The following is a 19498-nucleotide window of genomic DNA, read 5'->3' on the forward strand; positions in this document are numbered from 1 at the left end:
CCCGAACTCCGGGATATACGGATCAGCAGCTCCACTCTCTTCCGCCCGGAAGGGATTTCACCGCCTACAGAATGAGAACCCTTTGCCAGCCACGGCGCACCTCGCTGCACTGCGCAGCCGCGGGCGGGTCGCTTTACGGCCTGTGGGGCGGGGCGTAAACGTGTGGCGTATAATAAGCTTAGGGGGAGGCTAGACTTTTTGCGACAGGACGTAAGTGACGGCGAAGGCAGTGCGACAGCTGCCGGAGGGCCGAGGAGGCGGGTTTGTGTTTCCAGGGCCGAACCAGGATGAGGGGGGGGCGCGGGTCCTGGGCTAGGGTAGCTGGAGGCCCTCAGCAACAACCATGAGCGAAGGGGAACGGCGAGGGGGAGGCCTTGGGCATCCTGAGGCGGTGGGTGGCTCCGAAGGGCTGGCGGGCCGGAGATCTGACCCGTGTCTTCCCCGAACTCGCAGAGCGGCGGGTCCTGTCCTCGCCATGAGGCCGCAGCAAGCGCCGGTGTCCGGGAAGGTGTTCATTCAACGAGACTACAGCAGCGGCACGCGCTGCCAGTTCCAGACCAAGTTCCCCGCGGAGCTGGAGAACAGGGTACGCACGCAGCCTGGCTCCCTGCACCTGCCCTGGGGAGGGAGAGTCCCCGGAGCGGGAGGGAGTGTGGGTCCACCATCCCACCCGCTGTCTCCTGGTTCTGGAGAGCGGCAGACCTCCAGGTTCATGGCAAAAGATGTAGAAGGCAAGGTCTACTATCTGGACAGGGACTTCTAAGGCCAATGCTCAGAGTACAGGGATCTTATAGAACTTTAAGACGCACACTGCCTTCAGTCTACCCAAGAGTGTCCTTAACAGGACAACAACAACACACACACACACACACACACACTGTTATTGACACCTTGATGATGCGCTACCCAGGGATGTCCTTAACTTGATACTACACGCACACACGCACACACACGCACACACACACACACACACACGCACACACACACGGTTATTGACACCTTGATGAGGCGCTAATTCCTGGAACTCCAGGCTGCCTCATACAGCCCGTGGTGACCTATACTCTACCGCCTTTCCACGCAAAGGAAACGTCATCATTCTCATGACTGATGCTTGTGGTCACTGTGCTGATGATCATCCTGTTCCGCCAAAAGGGTTTATTAGTGATGTGCCTGGTAGGCCGGACAGGCCCTCTTGGAACCTGAAAAACGTCCCTGGGCCTGGGCAGGAACGACTGAAGAACTTGTAGTGAACTCTTCACTCCCAGAAGCAGTCCCTGGGAGCTTCCTGTTCGCCTGGCATATCAAAACTGTCATCAGGTATAGGGCCTTTGGGTAACCCTATAAACAAAGATGGATTTGTTTACCGTTCCTTCAGATTTAGCGCCCCCAGAAATCTATCCTGTTTCAAAAGTTAGTGCTATGGGCATGTGTGTACCTGTGCCTACCCAGTGTGATTCTTTTGTTCGTCAGCCATGTTACTCACGTTTGGTTCCCGTTCAGAAGTCAGTTTCTGAAAACTGAGCTAGAAGGGTGAGGAACTTAGAGATGATTAAGCGTGGTGTGGGTGTGGGGCTAAGAAATGCCAGTTGTGGACTAGGTGGGCAGAGAGGAGTGTGTACTAGAGAAATGTGCCCCAGCCATTTAAAATCAGTTTGTCGGGTTGTAGGCAGGGTGTGTAGTTCAGTTCCCCAACACTAAATAGTTAGGCCTGTAATCCCAGCCACTAGAGAAGTTAAGGCAGGAAAGTGTCAAGTTCAAAGCCAGCCTGGGCAGCTTGAAGATACTCTACTCCAAAATAGCTTGAAAAGAGGGGAATCCTGATGGCATAATTCAGTGGTAGAACACTTTATCTAGCATGTGTGAGACTCTGCTTTCAGTCCCCAGCACTGACTGAGTCTTAGTGTTGGAAAATAGTTGATTAGTTATCGTCTCCTTAAGTTTAATTTATGACCATAGGCAAGTTAGTGGCCCAGTTGCCTTTTCATTTTTTTAACATCTTCAAACTAAAGATCAAACAAGGTTTGAAAAGATACTGTATAAACAGAGTATGGCCACGAACACCTGGCAGGATTCTGAGTTATAGACCAGTATGGTCTGCATAACATGACTCAGTCTCAGAGAGAGTGAGGATAGTGTGATTTTGATTTACTTGTTTGTGAAATGCCATTTAAATGCCTTTGTTTGCTGGTTTAATGGTCAAGCTTCCCTCTTTATTGAGCCAGACACATATATGCAAAATCAGGCATTAGCCTTTGGGTATGGTAGAACCGTTCTTTGATCATCTTAAATTTAAATAATAAGCTGTAGTCACATTGCAGGAAATTGATGTTGCTAAATTCTGGAACCCAAAATTGGTTCTTCTTTGACTTGATAAACCTGAGAATTGCTTGTGGTACTGAGCACCATATGGAATGTGCTTTTGACTTTTTTAGTGTGTGAGTCAAACCTTAGTTTATATCTTAAGCTATTTGGAAAAGCTTTATGTGTATCTGTTGATTAGAAGTTTAAGTTTTCCTTGCTTTGTGTGATGGGAAAGGTTTATTTCTTTACTAACTTAGAAATACTGCTGATTGCTCTGCCAGTAGGCCCGGTTTCATTCTGTGGGAGAATCACACTTGACAGCCTAATAGAGAAAGAAACTAACACACAAGTGCCTTAGTTAAAACAAAACAAAAATGAAACTGCATGCAAGCTGTTTGAGCGTGCGGATGCATTGTGTCAGTTAACAAGAGTCCCTGCCTGGGAGAATGTGGTACCTTGACACCGATGTCCTTAGATGCCTCGGTAGTTCTTCAAAGGAAGCTTTGTTGTCATTCTAGCCAAAATGCAAATGTTTTAGTCACCCTTGGTCTTCGGGATAGAAAAAAATCCAAATGAACTGTAGTAAAGACAAACTGTCCTTGATCTAGTCAGCAGAATTAGCCTTGACTTGGCGTCTTGTGTTGGTGATCTCTTTGGGCTTTAGCGGTATGCATTTCAACAAGAACAAAACTTCTGAGAAAAAAACCCCTATTTCCATTCTGAATGGTGTTTATCAGGCCATATTTTTTTATTTGGTTCCAATTTTCAATATAGTTTCTAAATCAATATACAAAGGTCTTGGGAGAACTAATGATTCTCTTAATGTTCTTAGACATAACAGATTTTAAGAACTCCTGTGTTCGCTCTTTGGAGCTTAAGTGTAGTTGTGTGTCACTTTACAACACTGAATACATCATAAGTGCAGTTGTGTGTCACTTCACAACATTGAATACATCACTAAGGCAGGTTTGTTGCGCTAACCATATACTTACACCAACATTAAGTGTAAGAAAGGAAGAATGCAGTGCCAAAGAACGCTGAAAATGGTAGCACAGCCTATGTGTAGATCATGGCATAAGCACTTTAATCTGTTGTTGCTGCTGCCATATTTATAAGTAGGAGTGTAATCCAGAACTCTGAAAGCGATAGCATAGATTATATGTGGTAGATCAGTACCATAATCACTTGCTGCCATTGCTAAGTATTGGTTGCATTGCTTTTCTAGGCTAGAAGCTTAGGTTTATTTGTACTGATTATTACCACAAGTGGTGAGGGATGCATTGAGCTGCTGTTTACCATGCTACTAGGCAGTAGGAATTTTCAGCTCCATTATAATCTTGTGAGGCCACTATTATGTGCTCCATGAGCCCAGAACATTATGAAGCCCATAATAGTTAATGCTGTTTACCCGAACTGCTCCCGTCTATGCCCTTATCCATCACACTCTTTTTTTTTAAAATATTTATTTATTTACTCATTATGTATACAACATTCTGTTTGTGTGTATGCCTGCAGTCCAGAAGAGGGCACCAGACCTCATTATAGATGGTTGTGAGCCACCATGTGGTTGCTGGGAATTGAACTCAGGACCTTTGGAAGAGCAGGCAATGCTCTTAACCACTGAGCCATCTCTCCAGCCCCCATCACACTCTTTCTTATTAACTTTTTAAAATTGTGTGTGCTGTGTACATACAGAAATCAAGGTTGGAGCCCAGGACTTCATATGTGTTAAGTAAATGCTCAACCACTGAAAACTCAAAATTTTCTTCTCATATGCTTTTAAAATAACTTTATTCCTTTTTGTTTTCTTAGCTTTAAAATGAAGCCCTGACTTCAGATTTTGTTTATTAAACTGGCCAATGGTTCGCCTCCATTTTGCAAATCATGGTACTCTCAGAATAATAATTAGTATTCCTAGTCCAAGAGGCAGTTGTACTATGGAAGGAATAAGGTAATCCTGGTTGGAGCTCATTGTTTTGGATCACTGTATATAAAGAAATGCAAACAATTTAAACGAATTGATCAGATCATAAGACTTAGATAAACAAAGTAACAACAAAACTGAGACTGTTAAGTGGTCACATTTAGGCTACCCCTGAACTGTCCTGCTGTGACTCCATGGCTTAGGTCTTCAGTGACCAGTCTTTTCTTCTTTTGGTGGTGGGTGTGTTTCAAGACAGTGCATTTCTTACTGTGTAGCTCTGGCTGTACTGGAGTCCACTATGGAGACCAAGCTGGCCTTAAACTCAGAGAGATCTGCCTGCCTCTGCCTCGCAAAGGCTGGGATTAAATGCGTGTGCCACTATGCCTAGCTGCCTCTCTCTCAAAATCTTTGTCCACCTAGCCCTTGTAATAAAAACTAAGGACAACTGTCTCTGATCTAAGAAACTTTAGGAGCTCGAAGACTAGATCATAAAATATTATCTACTTTCACAGTTGTTTTTCTGGACTAAATATGTGGCTTGGTAGTAGAGTGCTTGCCCAGAGTATTTGAGGCCCTGGGTCAGAATGACAGTCACCAGTGAAATACTCCACATATGAATGGGCGTCAACATTTCTAGGAGAAACTAGAGAGAGTTGAAGTGTACGAAACAGTGTTAGAAGAAAGTAAAAATAAATTACTAGGGCTGGAGAGTCAACTCAGTTTTTAGAGTCATTGCCTCACATGCAGGAAGCCCTGGGCTCTGTCCCTGTTCCAAATTAAATTAGGTGTGATAGTTTGTGCCTTAATCCTAGCAAGATGGAGAAGATACAAGGATCAGGACATGAAAGTCATCTTGTCTTTAGCTACATAATGAGTTTGAAGTCTGGAATACTTGAGACCCTGTCTCAACCAGAGTGAAAAACAGGATGGCAGTAGCAGTACTGTATCTGCTCTGCCACTTACTGACCCAAACATGATCTGAGAAATGGGTCCTCTGGGCATCATAAGTTGCATATATGCCATGGAACTAGTGATACAATCTTCTGGGACATATACAGCCTGTCCTTAACTAAAATGTCACTGGGGGACAAATGACAAATGTATTAGTGTGAACATGGGGTGATAATGTCACTAAATAAAATGGCACTTTAGTCAATAAAGCCAGGTTAGAAATGGCTTTGTTGTGAAGCATTGCGTCAGTTTGAGAATTTTGCCCTTCTCATAGTATGGAGATCTATAACAAAATAATTGCTTCAAAAGGAGAGCCTGAGAAAACAACATAAAACTTACCATTTGCTTACTCTACTTAAAATACTCTTGCCGTTTTCCTAGTAAGTTCAGTATTTGGATGCTTGTTTTAAGACTGCGTACTCTTGATTGGTCATGGTGGTGCACACCTTAAGCCCCAGCATTTGGAAGGGCAAGGCAGGAAAATCACAAGAGGCCATCCTGAGCTACAGAGTAAGACTCTGTTTTGAAAAAAATAAAAATAAATACTCTTCCAAGATAAAAGGAACCTCTTATGTGCCCCTACAATTAAGGGTGTGTGTATATAAAGACTGGTCATAGCATTATAGGTGCTCAAAATACAAATATATATGACTAGAGATAGTATCATTAGAATTTCAGTATAGGGAAGTAGCATTTTAGATAAGTTCTTATGAGCCCAGGCTGATCTCAGCATTCATTATATCGCTAATGTCTTAGTTACTGTTCTCTGCTGTGAAGAGACATCATAATGAAGTTATATACAACTTATAAAAGAAAGTATTGAATTGGGGACTTGCTTACAGTTTCAGAGGGTGAGTAGACTTCATAACTATCATGGTTTCGGGCACATCAGCAGGCAGGCAGACTTGGCACAGGAGCAAAAGCTGAGAGCTTACATCTGATTCACAAGTTGGAGACAGAAAAAGAGCTAACCAGAGTGGCAAGAGTTTTGAAACCTCAAAGCCCACCCCCAGTGACACAGCAAAGCCACACCTTCTAATCCTTAGCAAACAGTTCCACAACTGGGGACCAAGTATTACAGCATGAACCTTTGGGGCCCATTCTCATTCAAACCCCAGTCAAGACTGATCCTCCTGCCTTGGCATCCCATGTGCTGGCACAGTGTATGCTACCATGCCTGATCTAGTTCTTGTCTTTAAATTCAGAATATTGTCAAAACAATAAGGTGAATTTGTGGTAGCAAGCAATGACTTTACCATCTTTGTTTCTAAAACTTTAAATTCTTTCCTCCCTACAGATTGATAGACAGCAGTTTGAAGAAACAGTTCGAACTCTAAATAACCTTTACGCAGAAGCGGAGAAGCTTGGGGGGCAGTCATATCTTGAAGGCTGTTTGGCTTGTTTAACAGCATATACCATCTTCTTATGCATGGAAACTCATTATGAGAAGGTACTGTACATTTGTGTTTAGAAGCTGTCTAAAAATCATGAAAGAAGATAAGTTTTTATATAGTAAAGTTGCTTTAAACTTTAGAAGCATGTTAAAAATTTTGTTGTTGTTCCTAGTACACAGGAGTGAGCCCTAAGTGCTTAAGAACAGGTCAAAATGTGTATGTCTGCTTGGAGTAGCAGGTCAGTGTTCAGATTCCACGTGTAAAGTGGCTGTAGAAAATCTCTGTCTTCATTGTCTCAGTTTTTTGAGGATATTTTTACTTGTTTTCCAAAATTTCATATTCAATCTTATCCTCCAACTTGAGTTTTTTCCTTCTCTTTTAGCTGCCTACCAGAACTAGAGTTTCTGGTGCCAACTTAAGATGCTCAGAATGCAAGTGTCCCACCTCCCCATTCTTTCAGGTGTACCCTGTTTTTTTGTTTTGTTTTGTTTTTTTTTTTTTTAGCCTGTCTTTAGGTGTGAGAATTGAAGAGGGAAAGTACTCAGTTGTAAAGAACTGCAGTGTTTTTTATTTCCCCATTTGTTAAAGCCTCATGACGTTCTCTGCCGTCTTCTCTGTTGATGTCCCTCCATCTCACTCTTAGTTAGGAGACTGGTGTTCTCCTAACTCATTTCTCCATGTTCTTTGCTCTTCTAACCTGACCTTCCAGTCTTTATAAAACACAGCCTTGCTTCCCCTGCCACTCATAAGTCAATGGCCTTCTTTCTTTGCCTGATTACTGGATCGGGCAAGCTCCTCCTGAAGCTGATGTCAGGTTGCCTTCCTAGCTGTCTCCCATACCCTTCCCTCGCTTGTTTCAACAGCCAGACTTGGTTAGTTTCCAGTCAGACGGTAGCTCTGTGGTCCTCTTCAGCCAGTAGCTGTTCTTTTCATTCCCAGCTATGACCAGTCCCATTTCCCGTTCCTGTCCAATTTTACTTAACTCTCATAATCAGATTATTTCTCTCTTGTGTCCATTTTCTGGCACTTACAATACAACACTGTGGAACATAGGGGTATGTGTCCTCTTCAACTACAGGTATTGCCTTAACCATTGTGTTATTTATTTTAATACCTAAGCCATGTTTTGGCTATGTTAGGTACTCTTTGAATATGTGTTAAATAAATGACCAAGTTTCCAAATATACCTGTAAATTCTTAAAATGTTTACAGAATGACTTCCTGTAAGGATATCCACAGTACAGACCTCCTAAAAGAAGAGTGGGAATGGACAAACAAGCTAGGGAGCTCACAGAAGTCCAAGCTGAGAGTGCTTGGATTAGGAGTAGGGCAGTTTGGGCAGAAGGAAGTGACTGATTCCAAAGGATATGTTGATAACAGAACCAGGGTTCAGGCAGGACTAACTTTGGGGGAGGATGGAAATTTGAATTCCCTTAGATAAAAACACACTCATCCAGCATGCTTTTAAAGAAGTACATTTCTGCCAACAGTGAGAGAAGTACATCCTTTGCACTGACAGTTGTAAGGAGAAATTAATAACTGGGTACTAGACAAGTCATCCTAGCTACAGGCTCTTGGTGTTCTCTCACCTATAAAGTAGATCTTGGAATTAATATATTGCCTCACTTATAGTAACTGTTAAACACTTAAAGTAGATTTTTTAAAAAAAATATTTATTTATTTATTGTGTATACAATATTCTGTCTGTGTGTATGCCTGCAGGCCAAAAGAGGGGACCAGACCCCATTACAGATGGCTGTGGGCCACCATGTGGTTGCTGGGAATTGAACTCAGGACCTTTGGAAGAGCAGGCAATACTCTTAACCTCTGAGCCATCTCTCCAGCCCCTTAAAGTAGATTTTTTTAAGAAAATATTTTTATGTGTTTATCACACATACGTGTGCCAGGGCATCTGTGGAAATCAGTAACCTCGGGTACAGGCCCTTGTCTTCCCCTGTGTTCTCCTTTTCTTGTTCACTGCTGTATATTCCAGGCTAACTATCCCTCAAACTCCCTGACTCCTGCTAAGGTATGCTTGGATTTTAGATGCTTGTGCTTCTGTTTCTAGCTTCTGCCTGAGTTCTGGGATCTGAACTCAGGTCATGAGACTTGTACAGCAAACCATGTCCTTTAGTTCTCTATGCAAAGGTGGGATTGAATCATTTAGACTCCAGGGTTTTAAACACGAAAGTTTCTTTGTCAGTGAACAATAAACCAAATATAATGTTTACACTTTATTGTGTGAGTTGAATTTTTTTTGAAATTGTCAATAATCTTTAAAACTTGCTTAAACAATTATGCACTTTGTTGCTTATAATATGCTACTTATTGATTTTTCAGTGAAGATAAAGACGTTAGTGTTATTTCTCCACTGTTACTATCTATTAGAATTAGAGAACAATTGAGCTTATAGAAGGTTCTCCTCACTGTCTGCTTTGTTTACTAGCTAGAAAGCATCCCTTTTGCCTGTGGGCTGTAATTAGAAGGACACTTGAATATTTTCTGGGGGAAAAAAAAAACAAGATTCTTATCTCAACTCAGCCTGGTTCATGCTGCCTCTCTAGCAACCTATGTGCTGAGTCACATTAACTTAGGTTGTCTGTTCCTGGAGGTTTGATCATGTTCACGTTTAACTTTGTAATGTTATACGAGTTGAGGTTGAATTGAGTGTTTGGGAATAAAGTAAATTTTTAGTTGTCTTGGTTTGTTTTGACATTGATCTAAAGTATAAGAACCAGTGAGATGGCTCAGGAGATAGAGGAGCTTGTGTGTAGGCCCGATGGCCTGAATTTGAGCCTTGGACCCTACAGGGCAACAGCAGAGAAATGAACCCGACACTTGTGCTCTTGGCCTCCACATGTGCCCTGGTCAGGCACACACTTACACATAACAAGTTAAATTGAGTATGAATGAGATGCCATATTAATTAAGGTCTCTTGGGACAGAATTATCAGGTACAGTTCTGAATAGCTCCCCATATAGCTTACTGTTGCTAGGAATAAAGAGTTCAGAGCAGCTTGTATTGCCTTCTCCAAACAGTGTAAGGAGATTTGGAGTTTATTTTAGAGAGTGAGAGATCACAGAAATGGTACTAAAGATTAAACAGAAACTTTGTCCAACAAATTATGCTTGAATCAAATAAAGAAATGCTATTTCCTTGCTAGTAATCTGTGCCCAAGGAGGAAAGCAGTTCAGAGGGATCCATTCTTAGGAGCCGTCCGTGCACACAATTGTGTTCCCTCTCATATTAATTAATGGGCTGGGCAAAGGGAGAGTTGGAAAGGTGATTGGAAGTCCTGAGTTGGCCTCATTTATGGACTGCTTCCTTCCACTCAGTAATTTAGAGTGATTGACAGACTGTGAAGATAGTGCCTGTAGGGTTTGTTCATCATGACCAAGCACAGCTCACATTCTTCAGATACGCACGTTGCTGCAGCTAGTTAGGTTTAAAAAGTTGTTATTTTTAGAAATAATATTTAAAATTTACTAAATAAAGAACCATGTAGATTGCTCTTTCAGTATCTATCCATACCATTTTTAAAAAGGGAATAAACCTGAGATTATATTAACCTCAAAGATAGGATCTAAATAGTATGTGTATGTATATGTGTGTGTATATATATATATGTAATGTTATATGTAATACATATATTAGTATTTATATTTTCCTTCAATAAGAAGACCGTTCAAACCACAATAGGGCTTCATAGTTTAAGTTAGTTTGTACTAAATAAAATATCTCAATTGTGACATCTACCTCCTTTGTTCCTTTTCCTGGTACATCTGTGCACTTAGTCAATGCTTGACATCTAGTGCTGTTTTGTTCCATGCATTGCTTTTCCTCTTTATATTGTGATCAAGTTTGTAACCTCATCATTTGCTCATAGTATAAATCTAAGGAAGTGTAGGGTAACTTAAAGACTAAATCACAGTTCCTTAGAATGCTAAAGCCAGAAAGGGGATCTGATGACTTTGAGCCTGAAGTAAAGCCTGTAGCTCCTTCACTTTAGGTAAAGCTATATTTTCTCACTCTCTTAGAATTGCTGTTTCTCAAAGTTACTTTGTGTCCTGTCTGGGTTTTGTCTACATTTGTTTTGACTTTTACAAGCTTAATACTAAATTTATAATTTGAAGTTCCTGTCTAGGAAACGAGCAAGCTACAGAGTATCAATGTATGCAAACATAGGAATGATTCAAGACACCTGTGATCAGAAGCCCTGCAAGCATTCACATCTGTGTGCTTTACAAAGGAAATAAACCTCCCAGGAGCGTGACAGAGCTCCCTTTGTTATTGGCCAATCATTGCTTTAAATGGCTGAAAACACACAAGAGGGAGAAAAGTAGTTCTTAAGCAGGAAGTTCTTAAGCAGCAAGAGCAGAGCGATCCTTCATATTAGAAGAGGTCATAGTAACGGGTGACACTGTGTGTGTATGAACGACTTCTGTGTGCCCAGGACGGAGGTGAGCGGGCTAGGGCTTGATTCTCACTGTGTGTCTGTACATTTGCCTCGCACTGGAGTCCAGCACTCTGCACACACTGTGACTTGTGTGCAGCCGACAAGAGCTCTGCCTTGTAAATCATATGACTTGCATTGAAAACCAGCTCACTGTCTGAATATTCTGATATCTAGCCAACACTTCAAAAGAAATCTATAAAAAAGCTGTGGTGTTTCCTTTTGGCAGGTCCTGAAGAAAGTCTCCAAATACATTCAGGAACAGAATGAGAAGATATATGCTCCTCAAGGCCTCCTCCTAACAGACCCCATTGAGAGAGGACTCCGAGTTGTATCTTTTTAGTCAAGATCAGAAGGTCTAAATATCTATAAAAAGAACATTGTGATGGTACTGTTTGTCCTTGGCCAGAGAGAATTTAGCTCCTACCTGTTCTTATATGTGCATTCAGAATTTTTATGTAAATTATATACCATAAGCATCCCTTCGCCAACATGTTTTCTTACTTAAAACACACCTCTGAACTCTGCGATGTACCAGTCTTTGGACTGTCTAGTATTCTATTTAACTATCTCTCTTGGTTCTGAGGGCATCTTAGGTAAAAGTATGCTTGTAAGAGCAATGTATCTCAGCCACAGAGACTGTGAGCCTGAAGCCCCTCTGAAATGGGTGCTGAGATTTGTCATCCAAACGAGTTGCAGTCCACAGGTTCATCTGACTAGTTGAAGTCTGTTACAGCTGCCAGATGTGTAACTCCGTCACCTCTGACATACTGTCTGTATTTCTAGAGTCACTAGACCTTGAGAAATCACTAAATAGATTTGGTAAATAAAATTACAAAACCTCATTTACTTGATGAAGTAATGGCTAAATAATTTTTAATTTAGTCACATTATCCTAGGCTGTGCAGCTGATACAGAGTTTTATTTTACTCTATAGCAATGGTTCTTTTAGGGGTCATGAAACCTCTCCCAAGAAAATGCTTTCATATAATTTCAGGGCATTTTTGAGCCCCTAAATTCCTATGAATTCTTAGCTTTGAATCTAGATTTTATATATATATATATATATATATATATATATATATTCATTTTTATATATATATATATATATATATATATATATATATATATATATATATATTCATTCCAGAGACTGGAGAAATGGCTGCTCTTGCAGAGGACTCGTTTCATTTCCAGCACCCATGTGGTGGCTCACATCCATAGCTCCAGTTCCAGGGGATCACACACTCTCTTCTGAACTTCATGATAGGTGCTTCACACACTTTGTGTGTGTCTATACATGCAGGCAGAACATAAATATAAATAAATGTTAAAAAAAACTTCATAGATTCTTTTTAAAACTAGAGTTTTAGAAGTAACTACTCAAATCATAGCAGATAAACACTTTTTGCAAAGCAGAAAAAGCATGTTTAATGAAGTAGGAAGACATTTTAATGATTCAAAGATAAGCAAAACAGAATGCATAAATCAAATTGCACACTATCTTGCTGTAGTCTGTCTGCTTCGTGTGTTACAGTTTAGTGTGTTTTCTTAACGGCCATGCTGTTCAGATTGAAATCACCATCTATGAAGACAGAGGTTTGAGCAGTGGAAGATAAACCATAGAATTAAAGGTGACTATGAAATCACATGGTTTATATACAGTGTTAAGATTTTTAATTATGCATGACTTTTCCCCCTGCTTGGTAAATAGCAGACTAAATCAAGTAGGGTAGTCTACTCGTTGTATAAGCTTCAGCTAATCACAGGTTCACTTTGTATTTTAAATGTGTATGTAACCCAAATTTTCCTGATTATACAGTTTAATTTTTATTTTCCCCCTCTGTTATCTTAAGACTGGTTGTTATTGTGATATTGAGAGAGGTGTTTCTTTGGCTTGTTTAATGCTTGAGCTGTCCTGGCCTCATAAATGTTGAGTGTTATACGTATGAATCAGTTCAGAGATTTTTCTACCTATATGCCTAAGCTTTAAGGAGGCCCAGGGACATTTCGGAGTAGGGGAATCATGACTTCAGAGCTTTTTGGAAGAAACTTTACCTGGAGGGTACAACATAAATTTCATTCCTTAATATTCTCATATATCCACGTGCTACCCTTTAATAAATAGGAACAAATTAGTTACGGTAAGAGAAACCTGTAGTCAGACGTTGTTGAGCCTGCCCCTGTATTGTCCAGCTCTCTAAAGGATAGAATGCTACTTGACTCCCTCCATTTCAGTTACAGCTCTGTGAGCTCCGCAGGTGTCTGCTCCTGATTATCAGGCAGCACAGCACAACTAGCAGGTGCCATTTGTGGGCTCCTCCCCTGCTGGGATTGTGTTAACAGCCCTTCTGAATCTCACAAGTCTCCACTTCAGAGGAGCGAACTGAGATCAGTAGGCTAGCAATCAAGATAACATAGCTGATAGCTAACGAGTGTTGGATGAGTTCAAGGCTGATTCACCACAAAGGCCCATTCTAGGCCATGCTTCCTCTCAAGGTTTACAGCAACAGAAATATACAGAAAGGACAGATCATGGGTTCTTAATGCCCTTTCTTCTTTTCAGTAGCTTTTTTAAAAATCCATTTTTCTCTTGTTCATTTACTAAATCCTATAAATCACTCAACATTCCAAAACTGTGGTCTTTTTGCTATAGTTAATGTATCACCTAAAGTTTTGAAAGCCAGAGGTCTAAATAATGACTGCCATATGTTTTATTTCTTTTAAAGGCTTTGTTTTGAGCACAGCAGTACTTGCCCGTACATTTTCTCATGTACAGTTTCCAATCTGATGTTTCTCAGATGAACCACCAGGCACTCTGGTTTTGTTCTGTGCTGTTGGAGTACATTTATCAATCACAGCTGCATTGACTTTGCACAGCCCATGTGTCACGACTCATCTTAGAGCTGTTACTACTTTAAGGATGTTTTTTCTGAGGTGGTGTAAAGTTGTGAGCAGTTATACCCCAGAGCCTAATGTATCAATATTAAGACAAGAGTGACATTTTGAAATGGGAAAGATTTGTGTTAGGAATTTCTAGATAGTTTCATGGATGCAAATATTTTTGTTCAACACAGTGTAGTTTTCAGAGCTTTGTGTTTCTTAATTCCAGGATCCAATGTGGCATAGGATGTTAGAGAAGGACATTAAACTGTAAGGATGGCTTACTTAGTTTGACAGTTTCTCTTAAAGTCTACAGAGTGTTGTCTAAATTAATAGTATAACATGAAATCACAAACCATGGGAATGCCTTTACTTTTAAAAAGCTCTTTAAGCAAAAAATATTTTGTACTTCAGTTTTCTAATATCTTATTATCTATATTAGATGCATATGTTTTCTAGAGGATTGTCTATATTATATAAAGGATGAATTAGGGGCTAGAGAGATGGTTCAGTGGTTAAGAGAGCTGGCTGCCCTTTCAGAGGTCCTGGGTCCAATCACCAGCGCCCCCCTGGCTATAACTGTAACTCTAGTTCAAAGAACCTGACACCCTCGCCTGGCCTCCCCGGCAATGCACACAGGTGGTCCACAGACACATATAGGCAAAACACATAAAATAAAGGTTAAAAATAGATGAAATATAATTGCCAGCACAATGAATTAGTGAGTGATAAAGTAGCTGACCTTTGCTAGCACTTACGTGACAGCACATTCTAAGTGATTAATTGCCACAGCTCGCTAAGCAGTTGGGTGTCAGCATAGCTCCTGTCATTTAAAGAGGTGGTTTCCAAGGCTAATTTTAACCTTCCTTTCTAAAATACTTTTTAATTCCTGCAGATCCCGCCTCCAGCTGGGACCTTCGTCTATCCACTGGCCGATGGCAGAGTGTCCCTACCTCCTCTCCAGAGCGTTATTCTCTTGTATCTGCTGCCAGAGCCACGGTGCCACACCTGGAGTGACCTCTTGTCACTCAGCATCCACTTCGTGTCTCCCAATTGTGTAGAACTCTGTAATCTTTTGATTCGTTTCAAGAAAATACAAGGAAGCATTTCACTTTTTAAAAATCAAAGCCATTTAAATAATAAGCAGTTGTTCAGCCCTAGACAAAGTCTTCTCTTACCTGACACCAGTATCATTGGTTCTGTTCATTCCCGGACCAGTTCCCAACAAGTCATGACTTAGCACAGCTACTCCCCCACATCAGTGACAGGCTTCAAGGGTGTGTCACACATGTGCTTTGGCCGATGCACCACCCAGATCTCCAAAAGCTGCCAGTCTTGACGTGATTCCAATCTTAAGATTGATTTCTGCTGTTCAGTTTCAGAAACTGAAGCTCCCTGAGAAAATAATATATGCTATTTGTTTTAGTATTGCAGTTATTATTAAAGCAGTATTTAATGCAATTCAGGTTATTTCTTTGAAAGCATTTATGTTCATGTGTATTACCTCGAAATGTCGGGAAGATGTTGTGTATGTTGCTTGTTCATTACACGAATCAGTAAGCACAATAAGTAGATGCTCAACCATCAGATATGCCTGTCCCTGCTCTGCCCCAAGTGTGTAACAAGCAAGTGACATTTAACTCTAGTTTTGTTACAGATATAACTTAGGAGAAAAGTTGATAAGAATTATGCTGTATGTTGCTAATTTGTAACCTACTCATAAACTCTGATTCATAGCCTTCACATACAGTATTCAGGGCACAGAAATCTTTTCATTGACTCGAGTAAGTTTTGGCTTCCACATTAAACTTGCAAGTTCAAGTCAATTTTTCCAGCTCTTCTTTATCTCTATACTCTTAGTATTGGAATTTATGTCCTTTCTTTTAGGAGTTTGAGAGCACTGTATTTGGGAGAAAGTTAAGAAAGCTAAGGAATGAATGAAGCAGTTAAAAGTTTAACTTTTAGAGATACTGTAGGTGCTAATACTGGATTTAATCTTTCAGATTTAATTTGTTTTCTGGGCCTTGTGGTTATTCAGTAATCCCAATAGATCTGTGTAATAATTTAATTGTATAAACCTTATTTGTTCCTTTAAAGCCTATACTAGTCTGTCTGCCTTTTAAACTTGTTGCAATAACTTTGCTGAAATATTAACACATTAGTAAAACTTTTCTTAAATAAACTGTTGTAGTTGTGATTTGATAAAGGAAAATGGGTGTGGCATTGTATTTGGAAGACAGTGCTGGAATAACTGATAGAGTACATCCAAGTGTTGTTAATATTATATTTGTGTGTGTGAGCTGTGTGTAAGGATGTGTTCTACTGTGTGGGTACGCTCGTGCCATAGCATGCATGTGGAGGCCAGAGTCACTTCTCTCCTTCCACCTTGTGGACGCCAGGTATCAAACTCACATCATCAAGGTTGGTAGCTGGAGACTTTCTGCTGAGACATCTTACCCACCCTCACTTAGTATAAATTGATAGTTTTCATTAGAAAAGCATTGTCAGAATTACTGAAATATCTTGGATCATCTGATGACTTTTTAAAAAATGTGGTAGATTTATAGAGAATACAGAATAGGAATGGTGAGATGGCGTGGGTAAGCACACTTGCCCCAAGCCTGACCAGTTTAGTCTCCTCGACCCACTCGGTGGAAGAAGAGAACCAAATCCACAAGTTGGAATTTGACCTCTACATGCATACTAGGCAGGTACAGGCACACAAGTTTTTAAAAGGATACAAAATACAGTCTATTCTGACATTTTACTGTGAGCTTATTTTCTTACAAGAAAATTTTGCCATCTTACTATTGAAATGAGGAGACAGCAATACATGTAGCCATACACTTTCCAGTGCACAAAACTTGAAAATATAAAGACAGCAAATATCTAATTCACACCGTGTTTGCCCTAGCAAGATAGCGTGTCTAGACTGCCAAGCTTCTGGGATGCTTCAAGATAAGATGGCTCAGAGATGCCACCAAGCCTGGCAACCCAAACTGGATCCCCAGGACTCACATGGTAAAGAAATAAGTCCAACAAGTAGCCCTCTGACTGCCACATTTGCTTCGGTATGACCACCCCCACCCATGCCAAATCAATACATGGGTGGGGTTGCAGTTACCCAAGCAAGGATTATGGCTAGTCAACATATTCTACCTTAGAGGAACAATTTTCTTAAGTCAGGGAGCTGGGAGAATAGCTTAGTGGTAGAGCACTTGCCTAGCACATATGAGATCTTAAGTTCAATCCATTACAAAAAAGAAAAAGACTCACAGGAACTTCATGACTAAACTGGACTCAGGTGGCTCTTGTGCCTAAGCTGGGACTAGCATACAGGCACAAACCACTGTGCCCAGTTGTTTGTTTTATTGCCTCTAAGTAATACAAGTATTGATCTAGTAATCCACTTAGCTTTTTGCTATTGCTTTTTTACTTCATTCTAGCTGGGGCGTGGCTCTACGGTAAAGCTCTTTGCATGTATGCGGCCCAGGGCGTCATCCCCAGCACAGCAAAATAATAAAGTCTTCAGGTTCATAAATTACCTTGTTTAACAATTTCTGAATTTGGGTGTGGTTAGGCACACCTGTGATTTCAGAGAAAGGGCTTGAGTTTAGGAGCAGAGTGCTCCAGAGTGAGACTTTACGGGATGTGTGGGGTGTCACAGAGTTGGTCTTGTCTTTTAAGAAGAAAAAGCAAAGAGGGATCTAAAAATGAGTGCACTGGATGCCAATCCTATCGTTTTTGACCATGTTGTGTTCCCTCACCTCGTATTTTCAAACTAATTCACTGGCAGGAAGTGAGCGTAATTCACATTCAAAACGTTTTGATAATTCCTAAACTTGGCATCCACCCAGTGTCAAGGAACTTAGCTAAAGGAGAACCCATACTCTGGCATGTGAGATGCACACAGATGCAGCCTCTGTCCAGCGTAGGATTGGCATGTGCAGCTCGTCCACGCCATGCTCCTGCTCTCGTGGATGTTTGACGAATTGTATTTGAAAAGCAACACCAGTGGGAGGGATCACATATAAGCCTCACATGTGTCCGACCAGCTCTCTGCTACTGGGCTACATCTTTGCCCCTGTGTTGGTAATATGGGAATATTTTATGTTTTCAGTACTTTTGAAAATGTCTAGAAAATGCTCCCAAAAAACTACTTGTTATCAACAATTTGTATGTTGGGTATAGTAGCTGATCCCAGTAGAAGCAGTTCTGTGAGTTCTAGGCCACCTTGGTCTATATAGCGAGTTCCAGGCTATCCAGGACAACATAGATTCGAGGCTACAAGGGGTGGATACACAACAAACTGCCTTTTGTATGTCTGTGTAAATTGCCATGTCCACAATGAGCACCACCCCAAGAGGTGTCCAGGGTAAAGCTGGATTCCTCACTTAATGTAAACGTCAAAGATGGAGCCCTGTGGCAGATAAAAGCCCAGGGTTATCTCAGCATTCACAGGGCTCCTTGGGTCACAACCCAAGTTTATGCCTGAGCAGTTTCTAGAATGGCAACTGTGTTACAGGATCTACTGCAATGTTCCAGATACCCAAGGCTGCTGGTTCTTGTTTCAAAGGGTCTAACAACACAAACTCATAACCAACTTAAGCATTTTCAGTCAAATGATATTTTCATAACTAAAGATAAAAACAGTAATGTCTGTCACTCTGGGCTACTCTGCAGATGAAATTTACCTTATCTGTTCCAAGCTTTTTTACAGTAAAAAAATCAATATAATGAATTATGACCCTGAACATATAATTTTGTTATTTACCTTTCTAATGTTATTAGAATATTATTAAATGTTATTAAATAATTTAATGTTATTATTTAATGAATGTTAAAATTTTTACACCTTAGGAGGCAGAGTTAGGTGGGTCTCTTGAGCCCAGCCTGATATACATACCAGGTCAGTCAGAGTTACATAATGAGACCCTGTATCAAATATAAATAATTTTTTACATCAGTGATAAACTGTAGAAAGAGATTTTGTTTTATTTTGTTGCTGGGGGTAAAACCCAGGGCACATGTTAAGAGTGTACTGTACCACCATGCTGCATCCCTGTCAATACCAATTACTTTATGGGAAAATGCAGGCCAAAAGTATAATAATGCCAAAAGTCTGTAAGCTACCAAAAACTTAAATTTCTGCAACTTTCTATTACTGCTGTTATTTCTATTTTAAGTATTAGTATGTCAAGATGCATAATTTATAGGTGTATATAACTAAAAATTCCAATATGATTCCATCTCCGAAACTCTAATGAGGAAGTTTAGATAACTCACTAGTTTAGAGCACTTGCTGCCCTTCCAGAGGACAGGGGTTTGGTTGTCAGCACCCCATGCTGAACAGCTCACAGCCCTGTGTAACTCCAGCTCCATGAGGACTCCATGCACTCTTCTGGCTTCAGTAGGCATACACATTCCTGTACAAACACACACACATAACACAAATAAAACAAATAAGATAAATCCTTAAGAATAAACAAGGAGCTCAGCAGGTAAGAGCGCTTGCTGTGCAATCTTGTCTGGGGTTCAATTCCTTAGCACCCTCATTAATAAGCTCAGTATGGCTAACCACACCTATAACC

General features: G+C 40.6%; 1 protein-coding gene across 3 annotated transcripts; it reads left to right on the forward strand.

Annotated features, from left to right (window-relative positions):
• The first annotated feature begins 204 nt into the window (after positions 1–204).
• On the forward strand, positions 205–16089 carry Golga7 (golgin A7). Of its 3 annotated transcripts, XM_041673980.1 has the most exons (6): positions 205–261; positions 454–586; positions 6474–6626; positions 11254–11355; positions 12596–12658; positions 14803–16089. In XM_041673980.1, exons 2-5 carry the CDS (start codon positions 476–478, stop codon positions 12641–12643), a joined length of 414 nt encoding a protein of 137 aa, XP_041529914.1. In that variant the 5' UTR covers positions 205–261; positions 454–475; the 3' UTR covers positions 12644–12658; positions 14803–16089. The 3 variants fall into 3 exon arrangements, with proteins under 3 accessions (XP_041529914.1, XP_041529913.1, XP_041529912.1); XM_041673979.1 differs by lacking the exon at positions 205–261 and having other exon boundaries at positions 268–586; positions 12591–12658; XM_041673978.1 differs by lacking the exon at positions 205–261 and having other exon boundaries at positions 268–586.
• The last annotated feature ends 3409 nt before the right edge of the window (positions 16090–19498 follow it).

This window comes from Microtus oregoni, unplaced genomic scaffold (genome assembly GCF_018167655.1).
Source record: "Microtus oregoni isolate MIOR12 unplaced genomic scaffold, Mior012 000024F_ref0000369, whole genome shotgun sequence".
NCBI lineage: Eukaryota > Metazoa > Chordata > Mammalia > Rodentia > Cricetidae > Microtus > Microtus oregoni.